The sequence below is a fragment of the Apteryx rowi genome, unplaced genomic scaffold (genome assembly GCF_003343035.1).
Source record: "Apteryx rowi isolate R43461 unplaced genomic scaffold, aptRow1 scaffold_426, whole genome shotgun sequence".
NCBI classification, from domain to species: domain Eukaryota; kingdom Metazoa; phylum Chordata; class Aves; order Apterygiformes; family Apterygidae; genus Apteryx; species Apteryx rowi.
In genome coordinates this window covers 684,281-706,927 of record NW_020450679.1, presented here as the reverse complement: position 1 = coordinate 706,927, position 22,647 = coordinate 684,281, and the positions used below count along the sequence as shown (strand labels likewise).

The window sequence follows — 22,647 nt, the reverse complement described above, 5'->3', positions numbered from 1 at the left end:
CAGATGGCATTTCAGTAATTGATATGATAATTGTTTTTTGGCTTGCTCTGAGGCAATTGGTATTCTAATTGATAATTTGTATTCTATTTGATATGTTATATTACACTTTTCAAAGTGACAAGTCGTTCCAAAATGAAAAGGCAGAATATTATGGTCCAGATAAGGTCAGATTTATTTGCTAAACAAAATTTTGTTGACAGCAACTCTTGACTTTGGAACATTCTTTTCTTAACAATTGACTTTTTTTTTTTTGATAGAGAAACATTCCATTGAAAATTCTTTATCTGCCTTAGTTATTGTTGTCTGTTGTGACCACCAGATTTCAGGACAGGGTATTCTTTCTTATTACTTTTTGCATATTAGAGCAAGCAAAGAAACTTTTTTCTTTTTTTTTAAATGATCATTCAGAATGAATGCAGTTCTAGTAAGATTAAAAACCCAGTTGCAGCAATGGAGTAAATGGAAGTAGCTACTAAAACAAACAAAAAATCCAGAGTAAAGTAGCAAAGACAGCAACAAAAATGCAGGCAACCCCAGTAAGAATTCACTCAGTTGGAATGGGGACAAATGACCCTGCTTGCCGCATGCTGGGAGAACTGAAGCAGGACATATTTTACACACAAATTGTTAGTCATTTATCTTAACAGCCTGGAAAAAATAGTGGCATATATGCACTAGACATTGTGTTTTCTTTTTGTGGATAGGAACTAAATAGTGAATTGTTAGGCAGGAATAAAAATAAAGACTTATAAATCCATCAAACTGGGCACCTTGGAAAAAAAAAAGTTCCATTTATTTGTCTGGGCTCATGAGATTTGCCTAGGCAGCACCTTGCATTTGGCACCACAGCCCTGAGGCAGTTCAGCTGGTGGAAGCAGTTTAGCTCCAGGGACATGGAGCTGCTCATCACAGCAGCCCCACGCACCACTGTGGGCACTTGTGTATGCTCACGTCTGCTAGCAAGGAGCCCCGCGATCACTCTGAAACATAAGCCAAAAAACAGGTCCTTCCTGCAAGCTTAACCACAACAACCACCAGCAATTAAACAGCAACCAAAAAGAGATTTATGCTCACTCAGCTAAGCTTTTCTCTTCACTTATGCCTGAGGAAGGCAAGTGTTTCTTCTGTCTGCCAAGCAGATCATTAAAGGACTATTACGACTCTCTCTGAGACATCTTCTTGACCTCAGGTTGTTTTTCTGCATCACTGTAAGCACTATGGGAATTTTTAAATCATGTTACCTTGTCACACTTGAACACTAGGCTATCATAATTGAATAACTTACTTCTGGAGCTGTAAAAACCATCCTTTGATGGTGGGTCCAAGATAAGCATACAGTTTTTATCGACTAGGAATTTGTTTTGCACCGACAGAGGTAAATAAACACTGAATCTGGATGTAGTTATACCACAGCTAATGTACCCACTACTGTAAACCTGGGGAGAATAAGCCATTCTGGCTTAAAGCACATTCACATGTCTAAAGCTGTGTCCATGTAAGGTCTGTTTCTCTTTAACTATTTGTTTCTAAATACGTGCAGAGAAAACTTCACCAAAGCAGTGTGTACGCAAGCCACTTCTGCATGGAGTCCTGATTCTAGCTCAGACATGCCTTTGATTACAATTCCAAATGCAGACCTTAATGCTTCCAGTAACTGGCAGGTACGAGATGATGCTATCCCTCCTGTTGGAGGAGCATAATGGAAAAAAAAGCAGTGACAGGTGACATGCCTTTGGGAAGATTTGTTTTGCTGATCTAGGGAGGCTGTATAGTGATGCTTTTACAGAAGTGATAAACATGAGACCTAGAAAGCAAGTGAAGTGGAAAAGGATGCAACTTAGAAATAATGCAGTGTTCTTTCCTGTAACCTTTGCTTGACATGGGGACCTAGAGCAGGTGGGTTAGGAAGGAGGTCCTCTGCTCCGAGTCACACAAAGAGTTGCTTTAAGGGCTGGCACATGAAACAGGGAGGCACAGTCCATCTACTGATACCTTCGGGCAAGTGATTTGCTACCGTACTGGAAGCAGTCTGCCTTTTGCGCCCTCCAAACTGTACATGAGGCAACCATGAGCCTGAGTATTCCTGATGTTGGGATAGCATCTGCTCCCATCCTCAGGGCTAGCCATAGAGAAATGGTGGAGGAGAGAGCAGGGGCCTGTTTGGGTGATAATAGCTTTGTTTTAGACACTTCTAGGAAAACATCAAATCAGTTCTCTGGGGAGTCAAGAAAGAGAATTGAAAGGAATTATTAGGTGAAGAACAAAACCAGCAACGTCTTTGTACTGCTGTAAGACTTTGGTGAAGTTGCAGCCCAAACATCAGGTGAATTTCTGGTCCTACTGACCAGGTGAACCTACAGGTCCACCATTCTTTAAAAAAAAGAAAAGAAAGAGAATGGAGAAGGAGCAATGGATGATTGAAAGTACGCGATGACTTATTTGTGAGGAGCAACAATGTGAACCGGGTCTCCTCAACTTCGGAAAAGAAACAACAGAGAGGAGATATAATAGAGCTCTGCAGCATCATGAGTGGAATAAAGAGGTAGATAGGAAATAGTTGTTCATGATCTCTCCCAATAAAAAAATTAGAGTGTGACAGGTTCCAAAAAAAGAAAAGAAGCCTTCACAGACTGCATATTTAAGCTGTGCAGTTTCTTGCCATGGAAAATTGTAGATGCTGAAAATTTATGTAAATTAAAAAAACTGGCTGGACAAATCAAAGGCTGTTGAATTCAAATTCTCAACTTCCTCCTCAGGAATTCACTGAGTAGCAACCTGTTGGAGGCTGGGAGAAGATACTGGGAAAATATCACTATAGGTGACTCTCTTTCATATGTGTCTACTACTGATCACTATTAAGAGAGAGGAGGCTGGGCTGGATGGACCAGTATTCTGACCATTACTGTTTATAGGTATTATCTGGAAAAAAAAAAAAAGTGGCTATGAGGGGGGTCAGTGTTCCTTAAGAAGGGTGAAGGATGGTGGGATGAAACCAGGTTCACAGACAGCTTGGAATAGTCCTCTGTGAACTAAGCTCTAAGGAGCTTGTAGGGTCTTTGGAGAATAAATGGTGAAGATGCCTCAAAGAGGGAGAAAAGTCAGGGTTTGCTTCAAAAAAAATCAACATATTAGCAGAACCTGCATGCTGAGCCAGGGTCAGATACACACACCCTGTACTGGCTGCGTGAATTTTTGGTAGAAAATAGAAAAAAGCTAACATTCAAGGAATGGTTTCTGAAACTAGTATAGATCTTGAATATGCAGTCATTTATCCAAAAATTGACAAAAAAGACTATGCAAAGCCTCAAAAAAAAGTGAACACACATAACTTGTCAAGATGCACAGTATTCTTAAGGATCTTTCTTCTCAGTCCAGTTCCAGGGAAGCAGACGATTCTGTAACCGGTAATTTTTCTGTTTGTTTTTTTAAAGTTTTTTTTTTCTTTTGTAGCTGATGTGATCAGAAATGTTGCACCATTTTCAAGGTTATACTTGGCATATAATCTGCATTTAGATGTAATTTTTATGAATCAGTTGTGTTAGCAATGGCAAGGGACTCAATGCTGTTGCTGTGCTGATGCTGTGCTCTATTATCACTTACAGAAGTGGTACTTAAAGTTGTTCAGAAATGATTTAATCTAATGTGAGAATCCTAATGCAGTTGTAACATTTTTCCCCAAGCTGTAGAAAAAGGTAGACATACTTCCTTGGATGTTTTTGCTCTCTATGTAGGGCATGGGTGGAAAAAAAGGAACCTACCTTTAATTGTGCTTTTAGGCATGTGTACAAAAGGGCAGCAGATGAATTTTTCTCTTATGCTCATTCATTTCCACCTAGGATTCAGACCAAGCAGAAGAGTTCATCGTGGCACCCAGCACAGCTGTCTCTGTGCTGAGTCTGAGATGAAGATGATTTTGCATGAGAAACCTTTCATGTTACTTGCCCTTTCTGAGCTCCCCCTTGTCAAGGCCAGCTTCAAAATGTGAAAAAGCTGAAGCTGTTATCAGAGCATCATTGAGTTTAATGGGAGATGTGGCAGTTTGCACAGGCTGAAGAAAGGGTGCTTAGCTTTTTAAGGTGAACAAATTAGCCCACTTTCTTCCTTCCTCTGTGTAAAAGTCAAAAGGAATCAAATATGTAATTTCCCCATTTATACAGTATACCTCAAAGACTTATTTTTCTCTCTTTGCCCATGCTTCCAATGTGCTTCCTTATGATCTTGCTTATCTGGACTTTGATGACTGCATGTTACCCAGAGCTGCCTTACTTCATGTGGCCCCTCACAACACTGCAGCTGAGATCTTCTTCCTCACTCCTTGCTCTGGGCTCCCCTGCACTTGCTCTACTCTGAAAGGGGCCTTGAAGAAAATGTCAACCTCTGTCAGCTCTTAAGGCCTCCACATACTGCCAAGGCAGAATAAAAGAAGCCACATGAAGAGAAAGAGCCCAGGTTATTTCTCTCCGTGAGCACAGATACTCAGATGTTACCAAACCAAATGAACTTACTGCACCTGTCAGCAGCAGTCTGATATCCCAGAGAAGGTCTACAAAGCAGGTCAGGGCACTTGAGACTAGTTGAGCGCTGTTCACTAATGGATTGTTTATACAGCTTTCTAACTCTGCATTGCATCTTGATTGTTTATTCATGTCCCTATTATCTCTGGCTGGAGAAAGACACAGCAAGAAGGAACCTATAACAATACATCTGTCCCTCCAAGGAGTGCAGGGCGGAATAGAGCTAGGGCTGACCCAGACCTGACAGTGGAGCATCATCCCACATGGAGAAGCTCTCTCAGTCCCAGCACAGTACAATTTGGATACAGTGCCTTGCTGACCCCAGTTTTGGCACTGGAGCCACCTCCGCTGGTACTAGAGTCTCTGCACTATGCTCAGGAAAACAGCCCACGGGCCAGCTGGATGAGGCCCTGGCAGGAGCCCGCTGGATGCAGGTTCTGTGCAGAGGTGTGTGGTGCACAGTGCCAGTTACCCAGGGCTGAGACATGAGCAAAGCAGATGCCCTGTCAGATGCCTTGACAGAGTGATTGCAGAGCAGCACAGGATGTGGTTGTTCATCGCTGTAGCATCTGAAGAGCTGACAAAACAAACCTCACCATCACGCAAAACTTTGCAGGCAAATTCTAAGCCATAGGCACACTGTGGCATTTTCTACTTTTATTAATTTCTCCCTCCTTTTTCTTCTTTATGTTTGACTTTTATTTCTTTCTGACTTTAAAGTATTTTAGCACTCCACTTTTAATGTTCTCATATGCAGGTTTTATTTTGGAGCATTATAAAATCTGTGGTATCATAAGCATCCTACCACTTCATAAGAGGCAAAATATGCTTAACGTAAAAGAAATGCTGCTGTGAAAAAAATTCCAATATAAAAACATAGCCAGGAGCAATGAGAGTTAGCCAGGAGCGGGATGAAGGCTGAACATCCCTGCTGGGAAACTGTGCAGTTGAGAGTGGTTTGTAGGAAGGGGGTGAAGGTGCCTCTCTTGCATGAAGCTGCAAGCTCAAACAGATGCATCAGAGAACAGAAGGGCACAAGAAGAGCTGCTGCTCAGGGAGGCAAGAAGCTTGTATGAGGAAGAGGACAGAAATGTAGGTAAGGAGGGGAAAGATGTGTGAAAATTTGCAAATACAGAGAAGGAATGTTGCTGTGTGAAGGAAAAGGAAAGTGACATAAACAATTCCTGAAGGCTCGAATCTTGTCCAGCTTCAAAACACTAAACTTCTACTTCCCATTCTCATATACTTTGTTTGCAGCCAGCCAGATGCAGCTAACTGCTTACAGCTATCTGGCTGCATGCCAGCATGTTTCAGAGCCCCATCCAGATGCTAGGCCTCCTAAATGAGCAGTCAGCCATGGCTACTGGCCAACATGGAAGCTTTTCACCTGCCTCTGCGCTGCAGCCGCAGGTTGAAATGCTGCTGATGGTACATGTTGTGGGTGGTTAAGCCATGGGGAGAAGCAGGAGAGCATCTTGGTTTATGTATCATCTATAGGGTCTGCCAGAGCATGCCAGGTCACTCATGGCCCAGTGTCCCAGCCTGCCAAGCCTACATGCAAATGACTGTGCTGCAGGGCTGAGCACGGTGGGGGCCACATTGCCAGGTGTGCAACAGCACCGGGACTTCGGTGGTTGGCATCTGTCTGGTACCAAGGCTGAAGGCAGGGCAAAAACTCCACCAAACAGAGCTAACTGAGGAACCAGTCTGCAGTACACTGTCAGACCACTTGTCTTTTTAGAAATCTTGTGTGGGTACTGTCACGCTGCAAAAAGTATGAGATATTGACTTTAACATCTACTCTTCAAAGATCTGTGCACCATTTTTTCCCATTTCTGACCCACAAAACTCCATGACTCAGCATCAGTGTTTGCAGTAAGACTCGGGGGAATTTACTCTAGAGTCTGCTTAGCACCAGTAGTTCACCAGATTTTCATTTCCCATAACCTACATGCACTATTCTTAACATCTCTACCTCCCTTCCTTCCATTCCTCCTCCCTTTGTCTCTGCTTTTGTGCATATTGTCTGAGGATGTGTTTTCAGGAGCCAATACTTCTTTTAAAAGGACTTTCGCCCACATGAAAGCAAGGTAATACCTCAGCTTACTGCAATATTAGCATCTTACATTTTTACAGATATTTACTTCTAGTTTAACAAAAGAAAAGTGTATAGAAGAGCAAGATTTAGGCTCTGTCTGGAAAAAGCTGAAATGCTAATTAAACAAGGACACTTCCATCTTTGTCCTATAAACAAGCTATAAAATTTCCAATAAGGCTGGCACGTTCTTCCTTGCATAATTCAGTGTTATCATTTCATAACACACTCAGTGGAAGAAATAAAATGTTGCATATAATTAGAGTCAAACTGTAGATTGAACATCATGTTGGATGCAGTTAATTGCAAATTTTGCAGTCCTTAGCAAAAATGATCTGGCTGCAGTATCCTTTATTTTGATGGCTGAAGAAAAGTGCTGCACAAATAGTTTAGAAAGCTGAGTCACAGCTGCACAACAGTTTATAGGCTTTGCTTTGGGAAAGTGAAGAAGCAATTTACTTGAACCTCAGAGAAATGTAGCAGTCAGTTTACATTTGGAACTGGCTCCTAAAATAGATCACTCATTTCGTGATCAAATAAAAATACAGTCTCATTGAGATCCAACCAATCACTATGTGCCAGTGCCAGGTTTTACATTTAGTGTTGGTAGAATATATATCCTGACTCCATTGTAAGCTTCAGAGAGACTTTTGTTTCAAATGATACAATGCCCAATAGTGATGCTGAAAGAAAACAGTTGTGATTAATCTTGTAATAACTGAGGGATAACTACACGGACTTTGGTGCACCATGAGCTTCCAGTGACTGCACAAGAAATAAAGAAGTCATTTTACAGGTGGAGCTGAGCTCCTCACAGGTTGGAGCCCATTATGACTGAGCACTTTATTCAAAGAGATGCGTTGTCCAGGCGTGTTCATTGTTATTCTGCTCATGTGGATTGTTATGCTGCCTTTCACAAGATGAATCAACTGAATAAGGTGACTGGGATTTGGCTTCTGTATTAACGAAGATGTGATTTCAACAGTCCTTAGAAGTAGCCAGCAGTTTTATTAGCCCTATAACTGGGAGAGCGCTCTTCCGGTTACACTTCCTGCAGATCGGCTCCGAGGAAGTGCTGCAAAATCAGGCAGAGAGAGCAGCAGCTTTGATCCTGAATGTACAAAACCATCCCAAAGGAGAACAATTCTTCACAGCATGTTTTTTTCATGTGTGCAACCCCAGTGTTTTCACCATTTGCCTACAGAAGTGGTGGCTCTCTTCCTTTAGTGATATGTTATCTACCAGAGTGTACCAAGATGTCAAAGGTTCAAAACCTTCTTCCACAACTTGCAGGCTCATGTTGCACTGATTTTCAGTGGAACTGGAAGACTGCAGTCATTAAAGCATTCTTGAATGTTTCAGTGGAAGATCCCTTTCACAAAAATGTGCAGTCTAATCAATGATGAATAATGATTGCGAGTAACTGCTCTTTACAGTTTATGGGCTTACAATATGTCCATTCCTAATTTTTTGGGTCAGCTATTCCCATCTGCTTCTCAGTTTGACCATTAATATCTGGTTATGTTTTTTAATTTGTTTTTAAAACAAAGAGTGGCTGCTGATGAAAGAAGACTCACAATTAAACTAAGCATAAAACAGTGTCACAGAATTATCATTCAGCTCTTTGTTGCCTGAAGAAGGTGATCTAATGGTTTTCACCAGAGTACACTGATAAAGTTGGAGCAGTCGTGTCAATGTTAACATAAAGAAATCAGAATCAGTGTTTTGTACTGTAAGTTAGCATTTCTCTCTAAGAATGTACTATAGACATACAGGAAATATCAACTTTGCTTTTTTTTCTATGGAAAAGTAAGGACTGTTTCCATAACAGACAACAATTTCTATTTCAAAACTAGCTGTGTTATAAGAGACAAATTTGAGAATTACTTTGATGTGAAAGACAATTTCTAGTGTTGACCTGAGAGAGAAAAGGAAAGCCAAAGTTTCACAGGACTGGTCAAAGTGAAATTGTTTTTCAAGCTTAAGGTCATACTATTTTTGCTTGTAGCTTTACTGTTTTCCTAAAAGCAGACATTTATTTTTGCCTTAAAAGCTAGTCTCCCTGAAGTGTAACATCTTTTCTATATGATGAGATTCGATGATACTTGTGAATGTTCAGAAGAAAAGCATCCATTATTGCCAAGTTTTAGTCCATCAATCAGAAAACTGTCATTTGATACACTCTGTGGCAGTTACCTCATTAATATCATTCTGTGTGAGCTCTATGTGTATTTTTTGTAGGAATGGAAGATAATTCTTCCTGGAGGCCAGTAAGGCACTAAACCATGACTGTATATTAATTTAAATATCTATTAGTGCGACTGGCTCTGATGGCTGCAGCACAGCAGCAGTAAAGATGTTCCTGTTTTTCATTTTCATATGCAGTTCATGCTTTTATAGCTTTTTTTTTCTTCAAGAAGGCTGTTACAGATCCATTTTAAACCATGGCAATTTTTATATTTTAGTTATTCTGTGCTGGTCTCCTGTATCTAACAGTGCTAATTTTTATTCCTGTCAGGTATAAGTTTATCTATTCATGGGGCTGAAAAGCGTGTGCAAGTCTATCAGAGGAGAATTGCAGCAAGCTACCCAGTGTCACAGCATCCGCCTGTGGTTGGGCATCCTTCACTCCCACGAGTCAGAAGGTCAATAAAAATGGAAGCTTCATCTTCTGGATCTAGTATTTCGGCAGTCGTTGGTGGAAAAGCAAAAACTCATCAGCCAGGTAACAGATTTGGCTTGACACATTTTTTAGATCTGTTTCTTGTGTGGTGTGCCATGGTGCTATGAAGCTGGTATCAAAAGCATCAGCTCATGCTGTTATGGAGATCAATCTATTGGTCAACAGAGCTATAGATTGATGTTTGTTCTGCCTATGCTCAATATGTTTTGGACAGTTGTAGATTTCATTGGGAGAAGCAAGAGTTGGGACAGCTGGGAGTGGGGAATGAAAATGTAAATTTAATCATTAAAAAAATAAAACAATCTGTAGTGGTGTTCAAAATGCTAATATGGAGAGTGCTTTGGGCCATTGGTTTTGAATAGTGCTCCCTTTATACACATTCAGTTTTGATAAACCTTGAGCTAATGGTAATGCTCTGAAGGCTACAAGCATCACTATGAAACTCAGGAAATGACACTAAATTTTCTTTTCAACTAAGAATTTGGGACAATTCAGGGTGTAGATCAAAGTCTTATTCCTAGAATGAAAACAAAAACTCCAGATCTGAAGGCAATTTTACAATATATGTTAAGTGGATAAAACAATGAAACTTTTTAAAAGAAAGCCAGAATCTCCTAGGAACCATCAAATTCTAATTGACATCATGAATTCATTCCTTGTTATGTTAATTGCCAGAGTTATTTTAGAAGTATCTTTTCTTATAACAGAGGAGAACATTTGCACTGGCCATGTTCAGACTTTCTTCACTGAAAACTGAACTCCAGATTTCTTTCTGGGGTGGAGCACATTAAGGCTGCCCATGAAGCCGGTTTTGTGACTCTTAAAATGAAGGGGCTCAGGATCTTCCAGGTTTGCTGCCCTGGGGAAGGACATGACGCACCCTGTACACAGCTGCTGGGGTGCTGCAGGGGCAGAGCCCACTTGTGTGAGACAGACAGTTCTGCCTGCAAACCCTTATCATGCTTCCACCACCTTGCGGATCTGGAAGTTCCTTGATTTTTGTAAAAGTTGAAAATACAAATTATATATTGTGGGTTGCTATGTAGGTCTATTGCTATGAGTTTCACGTACCCATACTACGCAGTCACCATAATCTTTGTCAACATGGATTAATTAAGAATTTACAGTGACTCACAACCATCTGATTTTGCCTATATCAGTTCCTCTATTCACTTCTTGGCCTTCTATTTTTTCAACTTCTGTGTTTTTTTCCTTGAAGTACAGAAATTACTACTACAGCAATGTTGTTGTTGCTAAAGATACATAATCATGACTACAGCATGTTAACAGACCAATAAAAAAAACTGCACTGCAGTTTGTGAAACAAATATCTTGAACATGCACAACAGGTAATACAAATGATGTTCATTGTGAGATGATATACATTCTACCTCTGTTTGCTGGTAGACTTGGCTTATGTTTTAGTACTAAATGATATAAACGACATACATTGGCTTTTGATTGAGGAAAGGATCCCTTTTCAGACATACTACAGAGGTTTCCTAAAATGGAGCTCATTAGTAGAAGTGCGAGTGACTTTGGATAACACTTCTCTGAGGAATTTAAGTTTCAGTAAAATCGTATTAGATTAGTTCTGTTTGTTATATCCTGCTCTTTAGACAATAACAGCACGTATGACCTACAGAGAGCATGCTTGCTGGCTTGGTTTAGAGAGACATTTAGTATCTTGAGCTTCACTGAAGGTAATAGGTTTTAGTGGTATCCAGAGCCTTAAAGTCTGCAGACTTTTATAAATACATTATATGATATGAGTTTTGTCTTAGTTGTCTTACAGTGTTGTTGTTTGATGTGGTACTGGTATGCAATAATGTTTTTATGTTTTGGGTCTGATTTTTTATTCTATATAGAGCACTAAATTTGTGTCTCAGTCTGGGTTAAGTTGCAAGCATTAGGGATGTATGCAAGTAGAGTCTAAAGAAAGATTATCCTCAGGTAACAATAGTAATAAAGAGCCCTTCTAAGAGAAAATTTCAATTTAAAACTGAAATCATATGTCATTCATTTTGATTCAGCCACAAATTAACAGTTGTTTGTTCTAACTTCATAAAAAACTATCCAAACGCACTTATTGACCAATGATGGTAAGGCTGTACATTATAAATAGTTTGGCATTTAAGAATGAAGATGTTCTGACTTGCATTAATTACCCAGGGAAAAGATCTTACACTGTTATTTCCCAAGCTATCTTCCTGCTATTGCATAGAGTAAATTCCCAGGGATTTTGTTCAGCCCGATTTTAAGTATCTCATACAATTTGGGTGCTTGCTTTCCTTGAGTGCTGTTATGAAAATTAAGTAGGTCTCATGATTGGAGAAGTTTACATTATATTCAGTCTGAAATTTCCTTTGTCCAGTTAACAATAGTCAGAAAACAAAGGTATTCCAGCATAACAGATTGTACAGAAAAGTATTTTGAGGACTTGAAATGGCATTTCTAATTCTTATCAATCAAAGAGGTAGAACCACGGGAAGAAAATTGCCTTGATAAAATGATAGAGTAATAAGTGAGTATATTTTTCCCCTTTGACAGCATACCACTGCTCTTTCTCCCTGCCACTTTGTTTCCTATTGCCATTTTTTTTCAGAATGACACCTTTTTTATTATTTATCACTAATTCTGTTTGACTGACAGCTGCTTTCTTTAACTGAAGTTCGTAGACAGCTACACTCTAATGTGGAAGACTTATAGGTATTGTTCAGTGTTACTGCACTCCTTTTTAGCTTACTTCCCTATCCGTTTTATTTGCTGTTGGCAAGGTGCCTGAGGCCAATGACTTCTACTGTCACTGTGGGTGTTGTGAACAGGGAGAGTGGCCAGTGAGCAGTAAACTGTCAGTAGTGTGCCTTTTTTTGTAAAAAGCCATTTATCCTGTGCAAACTTACAAAGAGGTACTGCTCAGCCCCAAGCAAAACAGCAGCTCCCGAGCTCTGATTTTAAACAGATCAAAATGTATCACATAACTGGAAAAAAACAAACAAAAAAACAAACAAAAACAGAGGGAAATGGAAAGAGAAGTGGGAGAAAACTCTTAATAATGGCAATGTCAGCGAAGACTCCTGATGCCTCTGCTTACTCTCCCGTCTGAGGAAAGTTCCTTTGAGAAAGGAGAAAAGCAAAGACAAATCTCTCAGACGATAAATCTTGATGCAATGATTTGAACATTGACTTATTAATGTAAATATTATGGAATAATGTAAATATTCCAGAGTCATGGAATGACAGTATTTTAATTTTGGGGATAACCTCCAATTATCCTCTCCTAATTCTGGGAGCTGTTGTGGTATAATGTGGCTAAATGAGGTACTGAACTACTGAAGTACAAGGTTCAAAGCACATGGGGAGGACCTTGGGCTGGTGTAAATTGTTAAAACTCCCCTGAAGATAGTTGAGGATTGATTTGTCTGCATTGCACACAAGGACGCTTATTTTGAAAGTGATGGTAATCAGCATTTAGGTTGTCTGTCAGAGCAGGGGGACCAAGTACTGAACAAGCCTAGAGGTTAAATCCTCTTCCCACTCCATTCCCTCAATGTCAGGATTAGGCAAATCTGAGGACCAAAAAGAAAAATGCTTACCTCACTTGTAACTGCATTGCAGCTTTGTTAAGGAATAAGCAGGACTTTGGTTTCTGGTTTTCTGCCTGCCCTTTCTATTGGTATTGTATATTCCAAATCAGGGCAATGTTACCTTATTTTTTCCTATTTGTGATGAATTTCTTTATTCTTGGACTCTGAGGAACTAGTCAAATCTGATTTCTCTAGCAGTTCTTAAATTTGCTAGCTGTGGAGAAATTATCTTGCTCAGTACATCTAAGCAGCAGTAAAGTGAGTTGTTTAATTGCTTCTCTGTCCCCTGGAAACTTCCTAGGTCTTTGCTGGTTGCTAGGCTTGCTCACAATTGATACCCATTTTGTACTAACAGAGATTCAGAAGTTCCCCAGCAACTTTTCTTTCTCTTTACTTCCTACAAAGGTCTCTGGGTAAACCTTAATACACATATATAACTATATAACTGTAACCAGAAAAAAAAAAAGGGCAACCATGTAATATTATGTAACACATTATGTGTTACTGAAATTAACTTCAAATTCCAACACATACCTAAGCACAACTCTTTAGTGTCAGAATACGCTCTGTGAATTAGATTTGAAGCAGTAATTGGTATGTTCAGAACTTCTCTCAACATATCATGTGTACTGTCTATTACCTGCTTAAAATTGAAAAACACATAAGTCAGTGCAGTATGCATCAATACTTTTTGAGGTGTATATAAAAGTGTACATATAATAATGTAGATATGCCTTTATATCAGTTATATGAATAGAGATATGTATGCAATCTGCACTTCCATAAGGATTCTCTTTGAAATCAGTTTATTTCAGAATTTCGTAAATATGTAAAGAGATTTCAGTTAAAAAAATTCATAAAAATGTTGTAGAGATTTCTGCTTTCAGTAGTTTACTGTTCAAAAAAATCTCTTTCAAAGCCAAAGTGTATTTTGGAATGGAGATTGCTTGCTATCTGAAATAGCATAGGCATATCCATGATCCTTGAAAGAGTTTTGTGTTCAATGACAAGGAAAGCACCTGCTGAAATTACTGGTTTCTGGCATTTGGATGGAAGTCTAGTGCAGTCATTGGAATTCAATGAGAACCTTTTTTGTCAGACTCTTGCCTTTTCCTGCAAATAGAACCTGATGGAGAAGTTATAGAAGTTAAAGGGAGATGTATATTGCCTTAGGCATGCTTTTCTTGATTTCAGAATCCTCTTTTTTATTGCATATCAAACTGTGTAATTTTTCTTGATGCATACAGTTTTGGGGCATGAAATAAAAAAGAAGAAGGTAGTGGTGTGGGACAGCAGAACAACTGATTTAGGAGGCTGGGAAAAATACACAGTCCTTGCAACTGTGGCAGTCAAAATTAAAGAAAAAAAGAAATGTATATTTAATGAGCTTAGTCACAACTTAATGAACTTTGAATCATCAAGGAAGCTAGAATTGAGTGAGTTCTTTACAACTGATAATTTACTGTGCAAAAGATATCCTTTTCTCTTCACCAAATGTCTGTGCACATTTGTCAGCATTCCTGATCATTCACATTTGGTCATGAATGTTTTTCAGAAGATCTGGGTTAGTTCAATGTGATTTGTTGGTTAAATCACATTCCCTTTTTTTTGCTGACTGGCAGGACTTCTGGTATATATCCCTCATAGATTAAAAAAATAAATTCCTGTAAATTCTGCCAGAAAGCTCCGTCATGCAAATATCCTTGACAGCAAATGCAAGCAGGATGTGGGAACAACTGATGTCAAATCACCTGAAAATTTGAACTCACGCTGACAGAAGTGTTATTATTAACATTATTAGAGATGAATTCTTTTTTCAATATGCCTTCTACCAAGTGTATATAGAAATTCCTCTCATCTGGAATGAAGCATGGAAAAAGCAAGCGAATTTCAAAAAAGTCTAACTTTCCCTTTATTAAACTAATTTGCGCATTACATAAAATATAAGTTTATAAGAAATGTCCACGTGCAGAACTATCTTTACTGATGGCAAAGAAAATGCCCTGGATACTTACCTTTTCTCTTTACCTGCAGTCCGTGTTCAGTACAGTGCAAGGTTTATGCCCCAAACAAACTCCCTCAGCTGTACCTCAAGCCTGAGCTGGAAATACCTCCCTGCTAAACACAGGGATAGTTCATTCCCCTGAATATTTGTGCTCGGGAGCCTCTGCTGAAGCTCCTAACAGTGAGAACGGTTTGTGTCAATTATGGTGAGGAGCTTCTGTCGCTGGGCTGAGTGACAGATCGTCACATGGCGATTAGGTGGTACTTTGAACTTAAGAGTTGAACTCATTAGTGGATGATGCAGCGCCTGAAATCTCTCACTTTGCCTAGCCTTTCGGGCCATTTCACTCATCACTTTACTTTCCTAGGGTAAAGCCCACTTCTTTGAAAATTCCTGTTCACTAAACTCTCCTAAAATATTCATTCTAGCAATTTGGAGAACAGTTTTGCGAACAGCACATTCAAAAAAAGCTAGAGGATAAAACCTGGTTTTCAGCACTAACTTTCTTGTGTAGCTTAAACTGATCTGATTTAGGCAGAAATTGCATCTGTCTGTATGGATTTGTGCTGCACCTGACACAGAGATGTTGATCCTACTGGGACCTGTGCATGCCCTCAGTAAGAACCTTCAAAAATAATATTAATAATTTTAAGTGGTGTCTTTCAGGGTATTCTACTTCTCTGGGGAATATGTATTTTTAAACTCATCTGTTTTCAAAGACGATTTTATTTCCCTTCCTGCTTTGATCAGTCTCCTATTTGCTGTTGTAAAATGATCTTTTATTCACTCTTGCAATCAATTATGTATAGTTATGTTAAAATCAGTACAACTCACCCTCAGATTTCGGCTTTTGTAGCTGTTGTTAGTTACAGCGTGTCCTCAGCTGGAGAAGGTGTCCAGCTTCAGTCTCTCTGCTTGTTCTGGATCCTTTCACCCTCAGAGAGTTTCCTTTCAAAAGGAAACATGTGTGAAGTAGGAACAGGCAGCCAGATGTGTCTTAGGATCAAACACAGGGAATATTGCTGATCCCAAGGCAAGATCAAAATGTTGTAAGACCAGTGTATCATAATAGTCCTAAGAGAGCTGAAAATACTTTTGCTTGAGCTTTTTCTGAAGAAAATAGAGAATAGATATAACATTCTGCAATGTTTCTGAGAAAGTAATGACCCACTTCATTTAAAAAGAAATAGCTCATCATTCAGGAAGCAATCAGGCAGACCTTGAATAATCGGTCATTATGTTCTTGTAATGCTTGACTGAAAAATGTGGCTTTTTCTTAGCTATATGGTTCTTACTTAAAGGAAGCTCAGTGTTATGTAAGCCTCTGATTCTAATATAAAATATGCTTCTTATATTTGCAGAAATCTTCTTGCAGGTAGACTGTTAAAAGATAGAACAAACTAGCTTCTGCTTTGGCAGAGATGTTTTTTATGATCAGAAAAGAGCTTTGACTGCAGCATGGCTGTATTGTGCGATTCATTTCCATGTCAGATTTGTTGCAGTCCAAAAGACAGCAAACTCTCTTTCCTAACCCCCTAGCCCAGTGGTTCATCCTGAAATCTCTAAATTAAGCCATGACCTTTCTTTACTACTCAGAAAAAGATATTTCTGCTTGGGGTAGTAGATATCATATAAATAAGTGCACCTACATATCAGAACCCACCAAAAATTCCTAACGGTGCAATGTACTCGGTCAGCAACCCCAAAAGAATTGTATGAAAATCAGCATTGTAGCTTACAGCAGAAATAAGAGTAGCAGCGAAGCAAAGGTGTCATCATTTTTGGTCTGTTCCTTGTCCCAAAAGAGAAGCCCCTTCTGGATCTGCAGACTGTTGACCTTTGCTGTGCCTTCAGTGGCTGAACTTGGTCTCACCACCGCTCACCTCCCTGTAGCAGCTTTTACAGACGGAGCTGTGCTGCATCTCAGGAAAGCAGGTGTTTTCTCTTTGCATTCTGGATAACTCCACAGAAGCACGGTATTTGCCAGTTACGTCCTTGGGATACACAGTTCTGTACCATCCTATGCTTTAGTGGCTCCATGGACCAAAAAAGATTTGCATTTTTTGAGGTCTTCGTTATTGATAACATTCAGGGTACTTGCAATAGAAAAGATGGGGAGGTAGCATTGCACTTTAATGCTTTATTTAGAACCCTAATTAAGAAAGCATCTAGGAGAGGAAAGGAATCGAGCACTTGTTAGATGGAGGATACAAAGGAGTAACCTGAATTTGGATGAAACTGGAAGGTTTTCGAGGGTCATCAAAATTGCACATACTTCAAAGTCCCCTTGTGCTGCCAGAATGCCTGAAAATGATACAAACTCACTAACAGACCCTTGTCATTCAGGTTATGTGCTACCACTTGCTAAGGAGCAGTCCCTGCTTAGCACCAGTTACTGAAAATAATCTCTTTGGACAGGCAACCTGTGTGAACAGCTCCAGAATTAGTCCATACTAACTGGACTAATGAAGAAGTTCTCTATTTCCCCTTGGCTATGCTTGGCAATTATATTGGTTTGCAGGGCTTTATAAGAAACGCCAAGCATATCAGTTTTAGGGGTGGGACTCCTGCTTGTGAGGTACTCTTGAAGGCAAAGTTAAAAATCAGAAGAAGAATGTTTTTACAAAATCAAAATATAAATAAAATGATTGCAATAGAAGCACAGTAAAGAAAGGAAACCATTCTTACAGCTACCTGTACTTCAGACTAACTCCAGGAAGAGGTCTCCCTCTCTATCACTCAGCTATAGGACTGTCCAGGCATAGGACTCTTACCCAGCCTCATTTTTGGGGGCCCAATTTTCATGCAGGCTTTTACCTAAGCTTTGCCTTTCTTGTGAGTTTGGAGATAAATACATACTTCTATGCTAAACCTTACCTGGGGTTCTGTTCTCATGGACCCTACTTTCTCCCTTGCCTCCCTTTTTCAGCTCCAGTCTGTAACTGAATCAAGATATTTATCTTAACTTCTCCCTGGTTATGTCTCCACTCACACAAATATCTGGTAGACTAGGACCATATCCTGTCCATATGATAAACAAGGGTGGGATTCACTGATCCATGTTTAATTTCTGTACAGGAAAGCATGTTTTCATATAAGTATGTTTTCCTATATATAAAGTAAATATATATATGATCACACCCACATGTTAATAAGAATAATGGGAGGGGTCAGTATAGTAGCTCTTGGCTGAGAATAGATACTAAAGTAAGAAACACTTTGGGGTGACAGTAAATTTCTGGGCTTCGTGATCATCGTCTAGATGCTAGATAAAGGAGTGAGGGAGTAATAAATACAATGGCTACCGTTGAGCTCAGAAGTGGCAATGAGCATAAGAGCAACAGACAGATTTGGGGAGGAAAGGGTCATTGATAGCCATTAATCATGGTGGTCTAGATGAAACCTTCTGTTCCAGAAGTCCCTAAGAAGGGACAGATTGGGGATAGGCTGGTTGTGCTTACCCTCTTCTTATTTCTTTTGCCTAGTCACCTGCTGTCAGAAACAGGATCCTGAGCTAAATGGACCTCTGTCCTGATATCCCGCATCTAGGATAACCATCTTCCCATTCCTATGCTATATTCATTCCTCGGTGGTCTCAGGATAGCTGAAGCTCCTGGAATAGTTTGGCTGCTGGTGTTTTCTGCAGGTTGTGTTCAGACTTTGAAGGCAGTAATAGGTTGTGATAAAATGTTAGTCTGTATGATTGATTGTTACATTAAAATCCACCTGGAAGAGCAGTCTGGTATTTTGTAAAAGCTATCGTGATATTCCATGTTATAATAAAGTAATTCTTTGGTGCCCTGAAGTTATCTGTTAGGTCATATCTCTTATCCCCATGCAGCCAGCTTTTTTGCTTCTCTCATCAGTAAACTGCTGACTTTAAACCTGGGCAAGCTTTTTGCAATAAACAGTTTATTCAGCAAAAGTTCTCTCCCCCTCCTCTTCCCAGATCATCTGCTGACGACTCCTAATAGTGTTAAAGGTAAATGGTAACTGGAGAGATTTATCATTCACAAGTAGTTAGATTTTTCAAACATAGACAAATGTTTGAGCATATGTGATGGTGATCTTTGGTAATTATGTTTTTATATGTGCACTCACAGTGTAAGAAGAAAGATGCAAATCTAAAACACAATCAGTCCTACTGTTATTTTTATATAAATAAGGGTAACAGGAAATGAGCTGAATTGTTCAGTCCGTGTGCAGAAGTGTCTCTGCTTAGTTATACACTATGGCTTTGTGCCATTTGCAGACTGTTTCCTGTGGATTCATCTGAGGCATTGTGGCACCTAAAAAAACCTTTGTTCTCAGTAGGTGAGCACATATTTAGGTGCCTTGTCTCTTTATATCATCAGTGAAGAGAAGTGCTTCTAGGGGGTAATTCAAAGGGCAAACGTGAGACACTGTCCCTCCGCTGATCGTGTAAAGATCTGTACAAAGGACCTGGATCTAAGGAGCTTAGAAATATTGGCCATAGAATTATGAGACACACTGTTCTTGGGGGTTCTGTGCAGATATTTGGGTCCTTTCAACTTTCCAAACATTGAGGCTTTGTCTGAGGGAAATGAAGAAGAAAGAAGGGTAGTGTCCTTCCGCACAATGGTTTGGGCGCATGTCCATGTGGGAGACCTGGAGCCTCAACTCTCCTCAGCTGTAGTCCTACTGCTTAGGAGATTGCTCTTATCACCAGGAGAGAGGCAGGTGTTGGGCTTGACCATTCCCACGGGTTCATTCCGGGCAGTGGCAGAATTAGAAATGCAAGAATTGAGAGCCAGCAGGACCCTGTCTCTATAGCTTGGTGCTCAGGTTACTTCATCAGGAGGAGAGATTTTTAGGAAAGGGGTATTCATCCATTTTATCTATGGCTGTCCATGGAAAAGGCATACGCAGTACTCCGGAGAGTGAGAGACCAAAATTTAGGACTCCCCACTTCCACTTCCCTATAGTTAATTGGTTGTGTGGACTTCTGTGCATCTTACGCCAGCCAGAGTGTAAATGGAGGGGAGAATGGACACCATAAATCTTAAGAATACCTTAGGCTGAGATAACTTGGTAGTATTATGTGTTTAGAAATCTCCTCCTCTACTGCTACTTCTGGAAGATAAGAAAAGAGTTTGTATTAACATACTTAAACATACGTCGTACCTTACAGTGTATTTCAATACAAAGGGAAGCTATTTTAAAATTGCCTTTCAAAAATAATTCCAATACAGTTATTACAATACTCTTGATAGGGCCATGCCTAGAAAGCCAGCTGTAACGCAGGTTCTTCATGCTAAACAAAATGATTTGGGTTTGGAATTTCCTTTTTTTCCTGATGTCCTTTGACTTTCCCATGGAAACTGAAGTAGCCCGCTGTATTTATTGCAATTGCTTTTAAAGCATCGTTGAAATTAACAAGACATTTTGGTGTTTTTTTCACAGAGAGCTGTCACTTTTGCTGCAGACATGTTATTTAATCCATAATCAGGGAGAAAACTGTTAAGAGAAATGATCTTTTCTGCCTAATGGAAGATTTGTTTATCTATGCTGAACAGTGACAGAGTATACTCTATTTGTAAAGTAATTGGTAAACCAGTTAAGACTATCAAAAGTTTTATCCAAGTGCCTAAGTATTCATGGATATATACAGCAGTCTACCAGGTCAGAGGTTTTCCAAAGGTCTGCAAATATTTCCATAGAATACCCAATTTTGTTTGTCATGGAAATGCATTGCGTATTAACACTGTTGTGATAGAGTATTTTGGCTTAAATCAGAAGACTCTAAAGACCTCTCTTTCAATGTGTATCATTACCTATTATTTATAATTCTTTCAGAACTGTGGGTGTGCTTTGTAGATAGATGGAAGGCAGACCTGTGACCTACATGGGTAAAAATAACTACCTCAAATTAGGGAAAACTGCATAAACAGCTTAATAGCCCTTTAAGATGCTCCCAGTTCATCACTGCAGTTGCATGTGTGCTGGCACTGCCACACAGAAACCACTGCAGATGTGGCAGGCAGCTGGTCTTACCCCCGACATTGTCTTAAATATACAGATAGGTCAACAAGTTCACTTCTGCCAGAAAGAGGGAATTAAACACGTTTTTTTCTGTCCTTCTCCCCACTGCCACCTGCAAGAGGAACTCAAGACTGGAAACAAGCATCAAAATGAAAGATAAGGGGACTTAACCCCCATGTAGAAATCTGAAATCTTGTTCCAGAAAGAAGCCAGGTGCTGGGCTGCGGGGCCAAAGAGCTGCAGGGAGAAAACAGAGCCTTTTTCTTCTGTGCAAGGAAGAGGTGGCTCGTGGCAGGACACAGGACGCGTAACCATTTCTGCCCCATGCACTGAGAAGATACCTGTGAGAGAAGACACACAGCCTTTTGCTCTGACTTTGGTGAGGCTTTTGGTGGGGAGCCCTGTAGGTGTAAGGGAGCTGCCCTCTTGGGTGGGCATATTTGCCCCTGCCTTGCTGGCATGTGGTGGCTCAGCTGGACGCGAGGCCTCAGGAGCGAGGGGGTTCATGTGAGGAGCAAGGTCTGCAGGAGGGGATGGGAGGACAGCTCACCAGCATCACCACCCTGCAATCTGGCGGCTTGCAGAGCACCACTGCTAACCTCACCGCCCAAAAGACCTTGTGACATTTCCAAGCTTTTTTTTAAATCCCCGAGGGGGGTAAATATATGCTGATAGAACTGTGCAATCCTTTTTCTGTTTTGTTCCTCACCACCTAGTATATGATAGAGGATTTCATATCGAAAACAATTTGAAATTCTCTTTGAGCAATGTAGCCAAATCAACTCCCTTTTAAAAGACTTCGTGAAATACGCTCACCTTCTACCTAACGGTACCTAATTAGCTCTCTCTGAGCCACTCCTCTTAGGCCAGCACAGTGTCAGCCTTGTCTTGCTAGCAAGATACGTTATGTGAATATATGTGTACATATATATATATATATACGTGCACACACACACACATATGTATATATAGTTTATGACTCAGAGAACAGCTTCTTTTTTCTGAGGCAATGATTGAACCAATATGTTCGTCATTCAGGTATTTGAGGTGTGTTTTTCATTACAGGCATGGGATGCTGGGAAGACCCACTGTGGAGAACGTTTTAACTCCTATCCCAGAAAATATAAGGCCAGAATTAAGATCAGTAAAGCTATTGATTTCATGTATGTGTAGCTCTGACTGAGATGTCTAGATAACAGTTTAAACAATTTCCATTTCCAACTGCCTAGCTCCCACAGTGAGAAGTCAGTAGAAGATGTACCTGCAAGGGTGATGCTTCACCCCAGGCTGATCTGGGGTTGCCTTGAGTGAAAAGGGCACCGTGCACACAGCTTTCTGCTTGCTTTAAGGAAGATACTCTGGCAAGAAGGAGCAACTTCTCTGTAGAAACTATAGGCAGTACTTACTGAAGCAGAATAAAATTGCTAGTGTTAGAGTTATCTTTGCTCTTGCTAAATAGTGTCCGGTTGGTGGTAGGTGGCCCTGTGACAGGAGCATCTCCCCACATGGCTTCCTAGTTATTTGCCACTTGTATTCCATTTCCAGGCTGAAGCACAACCTTGGTGAAGGTGCATGTTTGCTGCCAAAATGACAAAAAACTCTCAGCTCACTGAACGGAAGGAAGTCACTGGTGAGATGCCTTTTCTGAGAAATTCTTTGAAGCTGTAATTTTTTTTTCTCTGCAGAAGCTTCTACAGCTGCAATGAAAACATTTGTTTTTACTTGCCTAGTTAATTGGAGTTGAGGGGGGGACAAAAAAG

At 40.0% G+C, this 22,647-nt stretch overlaps 1 protein-coding gene across 1 annotated transcript in view; it reads left to right on the top strand.

The window, feature by feature from the left end:
- The first annotated feature begins 4,029 nt into the window (after window positions 1-4,029).
- ANO4 (anoctamin 4) overlaps window positions 4,030-22,647 on the top strand; it is a 137,499-nt gene continuing 118,881 nt past the window's right edge. Inside the window, exons 1-2 of the mRNA XM_026076113.1 lie at window positions 4,030-4,046; window positions 9,126-9,334. Coding sequence (XP_025931898.1) covers window positions 4,030-4,046; window positions 9,126-9,334 — 226 coding nt within the window. The remainder of the gene's footprint in view (window positions 4,047-9,125; window positions 9,335-22,647) is intronic.